Genomic DNA, 15,069 nt, shown 5'->3' on the forward strand with positions numbered 1-15,069 from the left:
CTTTGAGATACTAGCAAAGAAGATGCATAAGTAGTGTTTTGCTTGCGCCAAAGAACTGATGTTTCTTGAAGCTAGTAGGACCTAGTTGGGTAGTTCTTCAGACTGTGGTGTTGTGGCTTGGGGGACGGCGAGGAGTATGCAAGGGAGAATGCAAGAGCAGGGTGGCTTGAGAATAGGAACACAAGAGATAGCGAGGAGGACTGCCCTTGCGGGTGGCTGGAGGCGCCACCGTCGAAGACAGTTCTACCCGTATAAGGTAAACTGTATTTCTTCGATGCCCTGATACAATTTACCGGCCAGCCTTTATAGTACATGTGGCAGGGAAGCAAAACCTTTAATAGATTCAATTCTACTTATTTCTTTCTATAACTGAAATTCGAAACTTAACTGTCTGCTACAGCAGAAACAAGAAAGCTACTTGATTGATATAACTGAAATGGACTCACCTAGTTCCTTTCTATGCTTTCAATTCGGTTGCCTGGCTGAGGGAAGGTTGCTTCCTATGCCTGCACCCATAAGTATTCCTGTAGAAGCATGAGTCCACATGTGGTTGTTTACATTTTTCGAAGGCGCAGATGTAACCCTAGCACCAATGCATAGTGGGATACTAAAGCGTGATATCAATGGGATGAGGCAGAAGGCGGAAGTTGATATGGGAGGAGGCAGTTCAAAGAGAATTGGAAAGATGGAATATATTCAAAACAAATCGACATGCGGGGGTAAGACAGCCCCCGAGCATTATATTAAGAAGACCTCACGCAGGTCAAGAAAACTTCTGAACCCTGCCCCACCCATACACAACGAGATCATAGCCGATGTGAGAAACGACCGCGACTAGGATCGAGCCTTAGACCTGTGCTTTGGCATGGGTTATGAAGGAAGGAGAGAATGCATATAATGTGTGGGATGAATTGCATTGAGCCTCTAGGGAGAATATATAAGAGTACATGACTTGGAGGGCAAGAAGCCTATCCTAGAGATAAGGAAGGTTATCCTAGATATAAGGAAGGTATCCCGGGATTACAATCAATCCTCTAACATGTTTAATATACTCTAACATCTCCCCACAGTCGTAGCATTAGCAACACGAATGGACAGACTGAAGAATAATGGAGATATACCCCCACAGTTGGAACGCCGGTGCAAATGTTGCGACTAGAGTAGCCCATGCAGATGATAGCCCTTTGTGCCGATAATGTCGAGATAGCCAAGGACGAGAGTGCTACAGTAGTGAAGATAGCCGGTACACGGAAACAAGCCTTGGCCCTAGTGGTCATTGGATGGTCGTTAACCACCACAGGGGCAGGGATGGCACCGAGAGGAAGAGTGGGAGCCGACGGAGGAGATGAAGTAGGGGCTGCAGGGGGCAGCGTGGTGCCAGAAGGGTCGACCTCAGGAAGAACCGAAGAGGAAGTAGGTTGTCTACGCTGACGAGTGTACACCTGCAGAGGAGTTGAAACTGCTGGTGTAGTAGTACCAGGGGCTGGTGCCGGTTCTGGAACAGGGACCGTACATGGCATGGGGAACACCATGTCCTGAACCAGCGACCGGATATGTGGTGATGAAGAGGTAGTAGTGGCCGATGCAGATGCAGGTACAGGTGGAGGAGGCGCCACCTGAGCTGTAGCAGGGGCCGACGCAGGTGCAGATATAGTTGGTGGAGGTGCCACCTGAGCTGGGTCGGCACCTGATGATGACGTGGGCGCCGGGGTACCTGCAGAGGTGTGCAAAGTCCCAATGGGTGCACTCTCATTATCCAAAAACTCCAAATTATTAGTTAGATTGGGCGAGGCAACGAAGGGAAAATCTGCCTCATCAACGATGCTGCTGCACGAGGAGGCGACACAACAACGACCCTTTTGCTTGGCGAAGCATCGCGCGATGGACGACAAGTGTCTCGGGAGGATGGTTCGCCCGCGATCGGTTGATTAGGCCGTCGACGTGCGAGTCGGAGACGACGATGGTGATGTCGATGGTGGAGCCTCTCGATCGGTGGTGGCGACGACGAGCCGGCATAGATGGACGTGCAGAGGAGGAGGCGTGACACAGGCAGGCGTTCCGGTTACGCCGCATGCCACGCCAATTGCACCGTCGAAGAAGATGAAGAAGCTGGTGTTGTTGAAGCCGATGTTGAGGGCGCACGAGTCGACTTGCGGTGGGCGATGGAGACACAAACCCGATCACTGAACGGGAAAACAAAAAAAAGACACAACAACAACATATCTGGGTCATTCACCGGGGTACCGAGGCACGTCCCCTGTGGGCACGTGGCGCAACAGCGCAACCACGTGGACCTGGCTCGCTGGCGCGACCCCGGAGGCTCAGCGCGGGTGCGGCGGCCCATCCTCGGCAGCGCGCGGGCATGGCCGCATCCCGTCGCGGTCAGACGAGGTCGCAGCCCTAGCGCGAGCGCGCGGCTCCAGCGAGACCGACCGACAGCGAGAGTCGGAGCCGCCACCATGGCGGCACACGACCCAACCGGTGGCGGGGATTCGATCCGGCGACAACCGTTACCACGACGGCGTGTGGAGGTGCCGGATCCAGCCGATGCAGGTTGATGGCGGGCTATTCGAGTAGCGCCGACGGTGAGTTTTCCGATCTGCTGCTACTTTGACTTGACGCGATGACGACGATGGGCATGACAGATCAGAGGGACCGGCCGCGCATCCTTCGAGGGCACTGCCCCCGGTGGAGGACAATCTCCCCAGGGGCGGCGCGACGGTGGCAGCGGAAGACGCCTGTTGGATCTAAAACCTAAACTCTGATACCATGAAGGAATAATAGAATACGTATAATGTGTGGGATTAATTGCATTGAGCCTCTAGGGAGAATATATAGGAGTACATGACTTGGAGGACAAGAAGCCTATCCTATATATAAGGAAGGTATCCCGGGATTACAATCAATCCTAAACCAAATCAGAAGTTGCATAATATATGTCTAATATACTCTAACAGGTTAGGCGAGGGGATTTTTTTAAGCACAGCCTGAAATTCGCTCCCACAAGGAGTCGAACCCAGGACCCAAGGAGTGCTAACCACCTAACCAATTCAGCTAGAGGCCCTGTCGCGATGTAATATATTCAAAGATTTAGCCTTGAATAGTTGTGCATGGAAAACAACTATCCATGTGATTGAACTTTGACTTGTAGTTTCTATTGAGAGTAAAAGTTTTTGTCGTTGCTGTTGCATATGTTACCCAAACACTAACCTGGTTCTGTAACAAACTCTATTTCTCTTAACGCAATGGAAGGCGGTTTTTTTTGCGTGTTCGAGAATAATACCTTGCTTGGATGGGTATAGTTTTTTGTTGTTTATGATGATCACTTTTCTCCAAAGATTTTTGTGTTGTGAATTTGACGTTTTTTTATAGTATAAAATTATCACTCATCTGGTAACAATAATGATTTTTCGTAAAATCTTTAAGTGCAACAGGTTGATTTTTACTTATTTTCCTTATTTTTCATTTTTAACTTTGTAGTGTCACAAAGATAAGAATTCTTGATGCAAGTGGACCACCAGGCCTTCCAAGCTTACTTGCAGGATCATCGAATAGAACAACAACCATACTGATATCAGTTCTGAGTTTCTCACCGGATGGAGAGGTTTGACACTACAAGTATACTATAGAATGCTTTAAACATGAATTATATAATATGTTTTCAACTTGTTATGATTTATTGCTTTCATAAAATTATTTGAAAAATCACATGATATAGTTAGGGTTTAGTATCATTTTTGTGGGCACTTACATTTGAATGATCCCTAATACCAGTACATGCATGTTGCCATTTTGTGTTACTGTACCTCTCACTGAAACTTGATTTTCTTGTGCCCCTTTTTTCTCGAACACTTTTATTGTGGCTTGAAGGACATGCCTGGTGCAGAAATAAGAGTTGTCTCACCGAGTCAGTAGGTCGCAGGTTGGAAGCACTCACTCTGCATTTGCGGGTGGATATTGTTTGTGGTACGGATGATGTGCTCAGCTTTACCGTTTTGGGGAGAGGTGGAGGGACAATGCATGCGAAGAAGAGTGCCATGGGTGAGGAAGGAGCGAGTGGTGGAATTGTCAAACTCACGCCTATTATCACACTGCACGTTTTTAATGGTGCTGCCAAACTGCGTGGTGACATGCAAAAAAGAATGAAAGAGCATCAAAAGTGTCAGACTTAAGACGCAAAGGATATGTCCACAAGTAATGAGGATGGTTATCAAGAATAACAAGATAATATTTGTATCCCGACACACTAGCAATTGGAGATATCCATAAATCTCAAAAGATGAGATCGAATGGTTTTGCAGTACAAGAATTTGAACTAGAAAAAGGTAATCTGGTGTGACAACCCAACTGACAAGCATGACATAACTTTGAAGGACTACAAGAACAATGAATGGCCGAAGAACTACTGCGTGGAGACAGAATGTCGGTGCAGGGTAGGAGTGGAAACTACAGGCAGGGCGTAGGCGTAGGGTGCTGTAGAGGATGAAGAGGGCAGACGCAGGGTGTAGAGTGGACCAGCACTATTGGATCTTATAATCACGTTTCTGGAGTTGAGATCCTTCACAGGAACACCAAAAGGATCAAATTCAATGGAGCAACAATTATCAGTAGTAAAATGACGAACAAAAAGAAGGTTTTGAATAATATGAGGTGTGTAAAGAATATTGTTAAGATGTAAAGGTCCTGGCAAAATCGTGTCTTCTACTGAGGAGGCATAAAGTGTAGCACCATTATCAACAACAATAGATGGAGTAGTGAGATTTGGAGGGCGAAAGAGGGACATGTTACCGACAATGTGGAGTGGTGTGATTTGTGGCACCTGAATCAGAATCCAGTCAGTAACAGCAGCTGGCGGCTGAAGTGTAGCAGGAACAGCAGTCTGAAAACCCTGGTGTAGAGGCGCAGGGGGTGGTCCGAGGAGGCCAGTCTGCATTGCAGATAGTCCTGGTGCAGCCAAGAAGGTGTGCGACGGGCAGGGTAGTGCAGGAGCAGGGGAACGCGACTGCTGTCCAGAGCGCTGAGAAGATCCACTTGACATAGAACCGGGCCACATGTGAATTGTACCTATCCAGGGATTGTAGATAGATGGCCAGGACGAGCCACCACCCTGGCCTTGACCCGGATGTTGATTCCGATTGTGACGGCTGGAGCTCGAACCAGGACTACCTCCTTGGATAGAGCCAGGCGTGCCTCCGTGAGCTGAGGGACGAGCAGGAGAGGACTTGGGAGTCAATGTCGGGGCAACAGATGTGTAGCGCAGTAGCTGCATTATCTAGAGGTGCTGTTCCAACAACAATCTCCTCCAAAACCAGATCTTCCTGGACTTTGAGGGAAGCCGGGAAAGTTGAGAGCACCTAGAGGGGGGGGGGGGGGTGAATAGGTGATCCTGTAAAAATCTAAAACTTGTAGCCACAAAACTTGGTTAAGTGTTAGCACAATGGAATCAAGTGGCTAAGGACCGAGCTCTTGTGAAACACAATGGTCACAAAGAAAACAAGCACAAGAGACACGGTGATTTATCCCGTGGTTCGGCCAAGTATAACACTTGCCTACTCCACGTTGTGGCGTCCCAATGGACGAGGGTTGCACTTAACCCCTCTCAAGTGATCAAATGATCAACTTGAATACCACAGTGTTTTTCTTTCTTATACTCTCTCCCGATTGCGAGGAATCTCCACAACTTAGAGCCTCTCGCCCTTACAATTGATGATCACAAAGAAGCACGGAAGTAAGGGAGGGGAGAGAAACACACACAAGACTCAAAGCAAGAGCACAATCACGCACACAAAGCCACAACTTGAGCTCACAACACAACTCGAGGAGTTCTCTACTCAAATGGTGTTCAAGTCACTATCTCAAAGAATCAAATGCGCGAGAATGGAGTCTTGGTGCTTAGGAGTCGTTGGAACCCAACAAGGAAGGCAATTCTTGCCTTCTGTCGGGTGGCGCACCGGACAGTCCGGTGCACCGGACAGCCACTGTAGCATGTCTGGTGCGGATCTCCTTCCATTCCTGGCGCAACCGACTGTTGGATCTTTGGGCTGGTTGGCGCACCGGACAGTCTGGTGCCTCAAGTCGACCGTTGGCTGGGGCCACGCGTCGCGCGCGGATTGCGCGGCCGACCGTTGCGCTGGCGGTCGTTGCACCACCGGACAGTCCGGTGCACCACCGGACAGTCCGGTGAATTATAGCCGTACGCCGCTGAAGATTTCCCGAGAGTGGCCAGTTCGCCGGAGCTGGCCTGGCGCACCGGACACTGTCCGGTGCACCACCGGACAGTCCGGTGTGCCAGACCGAGCTGAGTCTTGGCTGCTCCAGCCAAGTCTTTTCCTTTTTCTCTTTTCTCTGATAATAGCACTTAGACAAATATATTAGTACACAAAAACCAATGTACTAAGTCTAGAATCTTACCTTCTTGTTGATTTGCACTTCATTCATCATTTGACACACTCAATATGTGTTGAGCACTTAATCACCAAAATATACTAGAAATGGCCCAAGGGCACATTTCCCTTTCAATCTCCCCCTTTTTGGTGATTTATGCCAACACATCAAAAAGCAACCAATAGAAGTGCAACATCAATGCAATTGAGAACAAAAATTGTCTCTTACAAGATTTGACATATTTGGATCGTTCTTTGCCACCACTTGGTTTGTTTTTACAAATCAAATTCATTTTCCTATCTCTAAGTTAAACACACATGTTTAGACACAAAGAGAGATAATCCAAGAGTAAGAATGATTAAGAGCCAAAAACTCCCCCTTTTACCCATAATCAAACATTCTCCCACAAGAGACCAAATACAAGTATTTTGACAAATCAGAAGTTCTAACTCTACTATTTTCAAAGTTCTCAAGTGGTAGCAGATCCATTTGCTTTGGCCTTTAATTTCTCCCCCTTTGGCATGAAGCACCAAAACGGGATCACTCTTGGCCCTTAAACCCCATTGCCTCACCAAAATCGTCAATTAAGAGTAAAAAGGCAATAAAAGTATGGAGATGAACTTGGAATAAATTACCCTTTCATCGGAGTGCAGTGGAAGTCTTGCATGGTCCAAGTTCACCTTTCCCTTTCAATCCACCTTTGAGACTAAATTAAGTAAACTCAAGCACACGGTTAGTCTCAAAGGGTCAAGTTGTAGCATTTCTCACCCTAAATATGTGCATCATTCACATATGGACTTGTGAGGTCCGGGGATCTCTTGCACAACTTGATCACCATAAGTAAGCAATAATATGCATAAAGGAACATGACCAAAGACATAAAACATATGTATGCTATAGATCAATCCAAGTTATGCGAATATAAGACATTTAGCTCACTACGTAGCCTGCAAAAGGTCTTCTCATCTAAAGGCTTGGTAAAGATATCAGTTAGCTGTTTCTCGGTGCTAACATAAAACACTTCGATATCTCACTTTTGCTGGTGGTCTCTCAAAAAGTGATACCGGATGTCTATGTGCTTAGTGCGGTTGTGTTGAACAGGATTATCCGCCATGCGGATTGCACTCTCATTGTCACATAAGAGTGGGACTTTGCTCAGATTGTAGCCAAAGTCCCGGAGGGTTTGCCTCATCCAAAGTAGTTGCGCGCAACACTGTCCTGTGGCAACGTACTCGGCCTCAGCGGTGGATAGGGCAACGAAAGTTTGTTTCTTAGAACTCCAAAACACCAGGGACCTTCCTAGAAATTGGCACGTCCCTGATGTACTCTTCCTATCAACCTTGCATTCAGCATAATCGGAGTCTGAATATCCAATCAAGTCAAAGGTTGACCCCTTTGGATATCAGATCCCGAAGCAAGGCGTAGCAACTAAATATCTAAGTATTCGCTTAACGACCACAAGGTGACACTCCCTTGGGTCGGATTGAAATCTAGCACACATGCATACGCTTAGCAGGGCCGGTCCTGGAGGGGGGCAAGTGGAGCCGCCGCACCGGGCCTCCGATTTTGGAAGGGCCCCAAGTAATATACATGTATATATAATCTTAGGTGTTGTGTTTAGTACGGCTGCTCTACTTGTCCCTCTTCGCAGGACTGTTCTGACGTTGAGGTAAATGATCTACTATCTGAGTTAAAGGTTTTGAAGTTAAGTTTGTCTGAAATACCAATATCTTTTATGGAGATTTTTTGAGTATGTTCGGCAAATGGATCTGTATCCAAATATTTCAATCGCTTATTGGATATTATTTAATGTGCTTGTGACTGTGGCATCGGCTTAGAGAAGCTTTTTAAAGTTGAAATTGTTGAAGAACTATTAAGGTCAACAATGTCTCAAGATCGCCTCAACGGATTGGCTACTTTATACATTGAGAAAAATTATTAGACAAGGTTGATAGCAACACTATTATCAATGACTTCGTATCAAGAAACATTAAAAGAAATTTTTGAGATAATATGTACAAAGATTTGAAGTTGTTTTGATATATTATAGATTTTTATCATTTAAAATTTGCTTATGTACTTAGAAGAAAGTATATATATTATAGACTTTTATCATTCAAAATTTTTTGAGGGCCCTAATTTTTTGTTTCGCCCCGGGTCACCTCAGGACCGGCCCTGACGCTTAGCATAATATCCGGTCTAATAGCACATAAATAAAGCAAGGATCCTATCATAGACCGGTATGCCTTTTGATCAACGGACTTACCTCTTTTGTTGAGGTCGACATGTTCGTCGGTTCCCATTGGAGTCTTTGCGGGCTTGGCGTCGTTCATTCCGAACCGCTTGAGCAAGTCTTGCGTGTACTTCATTTGTGAGATGAAGGTGCCATCGTTGAGTTGCTTCACTTGGAACACAAGGAAGTAGTTTAACTCGCCCATCATTGACATCTCAAATTTCTGTGTCATCACCCTGCTAAACTCCTCACAAGACTTTTGGTTAGTAGAACCAAATATTATGTCATCGACATAAATTTGGCACACAAATAGGTCACCATCACAAGTGTGAAAAGAGTTGGATCGGCTTTTCCAACCTTGAAAGCATTAGCAATTAGAAAATCTCTAAGGCATTCATACCATGCTCTTGGAGCTTGCTTAAGTCCATAGAGCGTCTTAGAGAGCTTACACACATGGTCGGGGTACCGTTCATCATCAAAGCCTGGGGGTTGTTCCACATACACCTCCTCCTTGATTGACCCATTGAGGAAAGCGCTCTTCACGTCCATTTGAAACAACCTGAAAGAATGGTGAGCGGCATAGGCTAACAAAATGCGAATAGACTCTAACCTAGCCACAGGAGCAAAAGTCTCCTCAAAATCCAAACCTGCGACTTAGGCATAACCTTTTGCCACAAGTCGAGCCTTGTTTCTTGTCACCACTCCGTGCTCGTCTTGCTTGTTGCGGAACACCCACTTGGTTCCCACAACGTTTTGCTTTGGACGTGGCACCAGGGTCCAAACTTCATTTCGCTTGAAGTTGTTGAGCTCTTCCTGCATGGCCAACACCTAGTCCGGATCTAGCAAGGCCTCTTCTACCCTGAAAGGCTCAATAGAAGAGACAAACGAGTAATGCTCACAAAAATTAACTAATCTAGAGCGAGTGGTTACTCCCTTGCTTATGTCACCCAAAATCTGGTCGACGGGATAATTCCTTTGAATCGTTGCTCGGACTTGAGTTGGAGGGGCCCGTGGTGCTTCTTCCTCCACAACTTGGTCTTCTTGTGCTCCCCTTGATCACACGCCTCTTCCTGATGAACCTGTTCATCTTCTTGAGTTGGGGGGTGCACCATTGTTAAGGAAGAAGGTTGATCTTGCTCTTTTTGTTCCTGTGGTCGCAAATCTCCAATCGCCATGGTGCCGATTGCGTCCGCTGGAACTGTAAGTAGAGGGACTCTAACTCTCATCAAGAGGATGACACTATGAGTTGGGGCAATTTTCTGTTTATTTCCTCAAACACTACACAATGCCATACCCTTAGAGGGGTTGGGGACACATATTTATAGCCCTAGGGGCTGCACTACCACACCTTCTCACACACACTACACAACAGGATTGTCCTCTAGATGCTAAAGAGACTACAGAGGACAGTCAAAAGCGACTGTTGTCCTCTAGATGCTAAAGCGACTACAGAGGACAGTCAAAAAGCGACTGCTGTCCTCTAGATGCTAAAGAGACTACAGAGGACAGTCAAGCTGTCCTCTAGATGCTAAAGGACTACAGAGGACAGTCAAAAGCAGGCTGTCCTCTAGATGCTCAAGACTTATTCCATCATTCTCCCCCTAAGTCTTGGGCGTCGTCTTGTGAGAAAGTTGGGCCATCCCGGACCTGGAGCAAAGCTCAACAAACTTGATCTTCCCAAGGGGCTTGGTGAGCAGGTCTGCAAGCTGATCATTGGTGTTGATGTAGCGCGCCTTGATGCTCCCTTCTGCCAAGCAATCTCGGATGAAGTGGTATCTCAGCCGGATGTGCTTGCTCCGTTCATGGAACACGGGGTTCTTGGCCAATGCCAGAGCGGACTGGCTGTCCACCCTGAGTTCCACCGCTCCAGTGTCTCTCCCGAGGAGATCACCGAGCAGTCGAGCCAGCCAGAGAGCCTGAGTCGAAGCAGTGGACGCCGCTATGTACTCGGCTTCGCAGCTGGACATGGCCACCACCTGCTGCTTGACCGACTGCCAGCTAATGAGGCACTTGCCGAGGAAGAAAAGGACCCCGCTTGTGCTCTTGCTAGTGTCGATGTCACCGGCGTGGTCGCTGTCGCTGTACCCGACAAGGTGTGCCTCCCCAGGGCACCTCGGGTAGTAGAGACCGTGGTCGAGAGTCCCCGCAACATAGCGGATGATCCTCTTCACAGCCTGCTCATGCTCCGTCGTCGGTCGCTGCAAGAACCGACTAACGTAGCCGACGGAGTATGCCAAGTCAGGCCGTGTGTGGACGAGGTAGCGAAGGCTCCCCACAAGACGCCGGTACTGTGTAGCATCCACCTCCTCCGTCGTGCTGTCGCGACTCAACTTCAGCCTCTCCTCCATCAGAGTGAGTGCTGGGTTGCAGTCGGTGAGCCCAGCCAGCTCAACAATGCGCTTGGCGTAGGCGGTCTGGCGAAGTGTGATCCCGGAGTCTCCCTGGTGCACCTCAATCCCCAGGTAGAAGGAGAGATGCCCCAGGTCACTCATTTGGAAGGTGGCCTTCATCTCTTCCTTGAACGCTGCCACCTCTGCATCCTTGGCGCCGGTGATCACCAAGTCGTCGACGTAGACACCTACCAGCAGGGCACTTCCTCCATTGCCCCGCCGATAGATGGCCGCCTCGTGCGGGCTTGGCGTGAAACCCATTCCTTTGAGCGTGGAATCCAGCTTGGCATTCCACGCCCTCGGTGCCTGTCGCAGGCCATAGAGAGCCTTGCGCAGGCGCAACACCTTGCCCTCCTTGCCAGGGATCGCAAAACCTGGCGGCTGGTGTACATAGACCTCCTCCTTTAAGTCGCCGTTAAGAAACGCCGACTTGACATCCATGTGATGAACATGCCAGCCCTTCAGGGCTGCCAGTGCGAGGAGGAGTCGCACGGATTCCATCCGTGCTACAGGGGCGAAGGCATCGTCGAAGTCGATCCCCTCCTGCTGCAAGAAACCACGTGCCACCAAGCGAGCCTTATGCTTGACGATGGCGCCGGCTTCATCCCTCTTCAGTTTGAACACCCACTTAAGGGTGATCGCGCGATGACCATGAGGGAGATCAGCGAGCTCCCAAGTGCGGTTCGTCTCAACCGCGTCCATCTCCGACTGCATCGCGGCACGCCAAGCCGCATGTTTCTCGGCCTCCACGAAAGACCGAGGCTCACCGTCGTCGCATGCAAGATGCAACTCTCCTGCCAGAATGCGAGACGCAGGGCCTGGCACCGACGGGTCGATGAGAAGGCCCTCCACCCTTCGATACCGCAACGGCTCGCCGTCGTAGCACGCGTCGACGCGCTCCTCGTCGCGGGAGAGCGGGGTCACGAGCTCCACTGGGTCGTGCTTGACACGAGCTGGTGTCGGAGAGGACGTTCCCGGAGAGGGTACCGTCGGTGTTGGAGTACGTGGTGGCGAAGAGCTCGGTGTAGCCGGAGTCGTGGCTGGAGTGCGTGGTGGTGAAGAGCTCGTTGTAGCCGGAGCTGGAGAGCGTGGCGCTGGAGTCGGTGGAGACTTGGGGGCTGGGGTAGACCTGCTCGGAGAAGAATTGCCTACTCCCCCAGCTCCCTCAAAGTGGACGTACTCGATGGTGAAGTCGTCGTACGTCGGAGTCGTGCCGTCGTCCACCGCCTTGTCCCACGCCCATCCTCGCCCTTCGTCGAACACTACGTCGCGCGCCGTGCGCACACGCTGTGTTCCTGGGTCAAGGATGCGGTAGGCCTTCGAGCCCTCCGCGTAGCCAATGAACACCCCCAGGGTGCTCCTGTCGTCGAGCTTGCCGATGTGGCCAAGCTCCTTGGTGAACGCGAGGCAGCCGAAGACCCGTAGGTGAGAGACCGCCGGCTTGCGCCCATGCCAAGCCTCGTACGGTGTCATCCCGTTGAGTGCCTTGGTGGGCGAGCGGTTGAGGATGTAGACCGCTGTCACCACCGCCTCTCCCCAGAAGACAGATGGCATTCCTCTCTGCTTGAGGAGAGCCCGAGCCATCCCCACAACCGTATGGTTGCGCCGCTCGACGACGCCGTTCTGCTGCGGGCTGTACGACGCGGAGTAGTGGCGCTGAACGCCCTCATCCGCGCCGTACGACGCGAACTCAGCCGCCGTGAATTCGCCGCCGTTGTCGGTGCGCAGCACGCGCAGCTTGCGGCCGCACTCCGCCTCCGCAGCGACCTGCACACGCCTGATGGCGTTCGCAGCCTCTCCCTTGCTGCCAAGGATCATCACCCACATGTAGCGGGAGAGATCGTCGACGAGCAGCAAGAAGTAGCGTCGTCCTCCTGGTGTGGCTGGTGTCACCGGGCCACACAAGTTCCCATGCACGAGCTCGAGCCTCTCCTTGGCTCGGAAGCTCGACTGCTGGGGAAAGGGGAGTCGTCTCTGCTTTGTCAACACGCAGACATCGCAGAATTGCTCCACATGGTCAAGGCACGGCAGGCCTCGTACCATCTCCTTGGCGCTGAGCCGCTTCAGGGCTTCGAAGTTAAGGTGCCCGAAGCGCTCGTGCCACTGCCATGCCCCGTCGTCTCGACGAGCAGCAAGGCAGCAAGGTTGTGCCACCTTCACATTGAGGATGTAAAGCCGATTTGCACTCCTGCGTACCTTGGCAAGAAGGCGACGAGAGGGATCCCAGATCCTCATGACTCCGTGCTCGACCTCCACGCGCGAACCGTTCTCATCCAGCTGTCCCAAGCTGATGATAGAGTTCCTCAACGCGGGGATGTAGTAGACTCCGGTGAGCAGCCTGTGCTCACCAGACGCGGCGGTGCAGACGACTGAGCCGGCGCCCTTGATCTCTACGCCGGAGGCGTCCCCAAACTTGACGGAGCCTCGGACGCTAGAGTCAAGCTCGGTGAAGAACTCCCGTCGGCCGGTCATGTGATGAGTGGCGCCGGTGTCGAGTCACCATCCTTCGATCATGTCCTTGTTGGAGCCGTCGCCGAGGAAAGCGCGTGCTTTCGACTCATCAAGGTGGAGGAGTGCCGCTGCGGCCGGTGCCGCTGGAGATATCTCGATGCTTGCATGTGCCAGGAGCAGGGCCTCCTCCTCCGCCTCCGCCTGTGCGACGTTGGCCTGGCCACGTCGTGGCTGCCGACAGTCCCTGGCCCAGTGGCCAAGCTTGCCGCAGTTGTGACAGCCGTCGTCTCGTGCCGGCTTCTTGTTGCCGACGGCGCCGCCTTGGGCACCTCCACGGGCACCGCCCTCAGCATGTCCTCGCGCCCCGGCCTGGGCGCCTCCACGCGGCTTGCCGCGTTTGCGGCCTCGTGTCGAGGAGGACTCCCCCTTCTTCTTGTCACCCTGGCAGGCCTCCCACTGCTCCCGAGTGAGATGTAGCTTCCCGCCGATAGTGATAGGCCCAGAGAGAGCCTGTGGTTCGTCGCCGTCGACCACCTTGAGGCGACCAATCGCCTCTTCGATCGTCATCGTGGAGAGGTCTAGCAGAGACTCGATCGAGCGAGCAATCTGCCTGTACTTCTCGGGGATGCAACGGAAGAGCTTCTCAACAGCTCTCTCCTCATCGTAGGTGTCGTCGCCGAACTGCACCATCTTCTGCAACAGAGTGTTGAGGCGGAGAGCAAAGTCATCAACATCCTCACCTGGCTTGAAGGCCAGGTTCTCCCACTCCTTGCGAAGTGCCTGCAGTGTGGTCTTGCGAGCACGGTCGCTGCCGATGCTGGTCGCAGCGATGGCGTCCCAGGCCTCCTTGGCAGTCCGCTTCTGGGAAAGCGAAAACTGCATCTCGGACGGGACTGCAGCAATGAGGGCATCCAATGCCCGCCGATCCTCGTGGTAGTCGACGTCGCCGTACCGAACTGCTTCCCACATTTGGCGAACCTGGAGCCGTACCCTCATCACCGCGGCCCACTCGACGTAGTTGGTCTTGGTGAGGGTAGGCCACCCACCGCCGGGACCGATGTCCCTGACAATGGCCTGGGCCATGCGGCGACCATGGTACCGATCCGGGGAGAGAGTCGCGCCGCCTGTAGAGGCCGCGATCTCCGTCGACCCGGTCGCCACCGCCGGGAGCACCGCCTGCGCGTCTACGCCTGTCTGGGCTGCCGCCGCGTGCGCCCTCGCCCAGAGCGCCGTCAGCGCGTCGGCGCCTATCTGGGCTGCCGCCACGCGCGCCCCCATGGGGGTGCGCAGCTGGCCACTGTGCAGCCTGCTCTCGCGCTGCTTCCCTCGCCAGCCTGAGCTCTTCGTCGGTGTTGTCGTCGACAGAAGCAGAGCTGCCAGCTCTACTGCCGCGCAGAACCTCGAGCTCTGTTGCCGCCGCACGTGCAGCATCCGCCGCCTCCGCTGCTTCTACTTCCGCTCTCGCCGCTGCCAGTTCCGCCGCCGCCAACCGTGCTGCCCTCGCCGCTGTCGCTGTAGCCGCTGCTGCTGCTCGCTCGCGTTCTTGTGCCGCGGCGACCTCGGCCTCCTGCTGGCGCCGCGCACTCGAAGTGGCCGAGCGTAGGGACATGG

General features: G+C 51.8%; 1 protein-coding gene across 4 annotated transcripts in view; it reads left to right on the forward strand.

Annotated features, from left to right (window-relative positions):
• Positions 1-15,069, forward strand: part of LOC103638559 (uncharacterized) — a 44,944-nt gene that overhangs the window by 20,366 nt on the left and 9,509 nt on the right. For 2 of the 4 annotated variants that reach the window (XM_008661438.2, XM_035962550.1), the window contains exon 6: positions 3,481-3,604. The exons of 1 other annotated variant lie outside the window; for it this stretch is intronic. In XM_008661438.2, the coding sequence (XP_008659660.1) occupies positions 3,481-3,604 (124 nt within the window). Of the gene's footprint in view, positions 1-3,480; positions 3,619-15,069 lie in introns of all 4 variants that reach the window. One more of the 4 variants, XR_002265005.2, reaches the window with a different exon arrangement.

Source organism: Zea mays, chromosome 9, assembly GCF_902167145.1.
Source record: "Zea mays cultivar B73 chromosome 9, Zm-B73-REFERENCE-NAM-5.0, whole genome shotgun sequence".
Taxonomy (NCBI): domain Eukaryota; kingdom Viridiplantae; phylum Streptophyta; class Magnoliopsida; order Poales; family Poaceae; genus Zea; species Zea mays.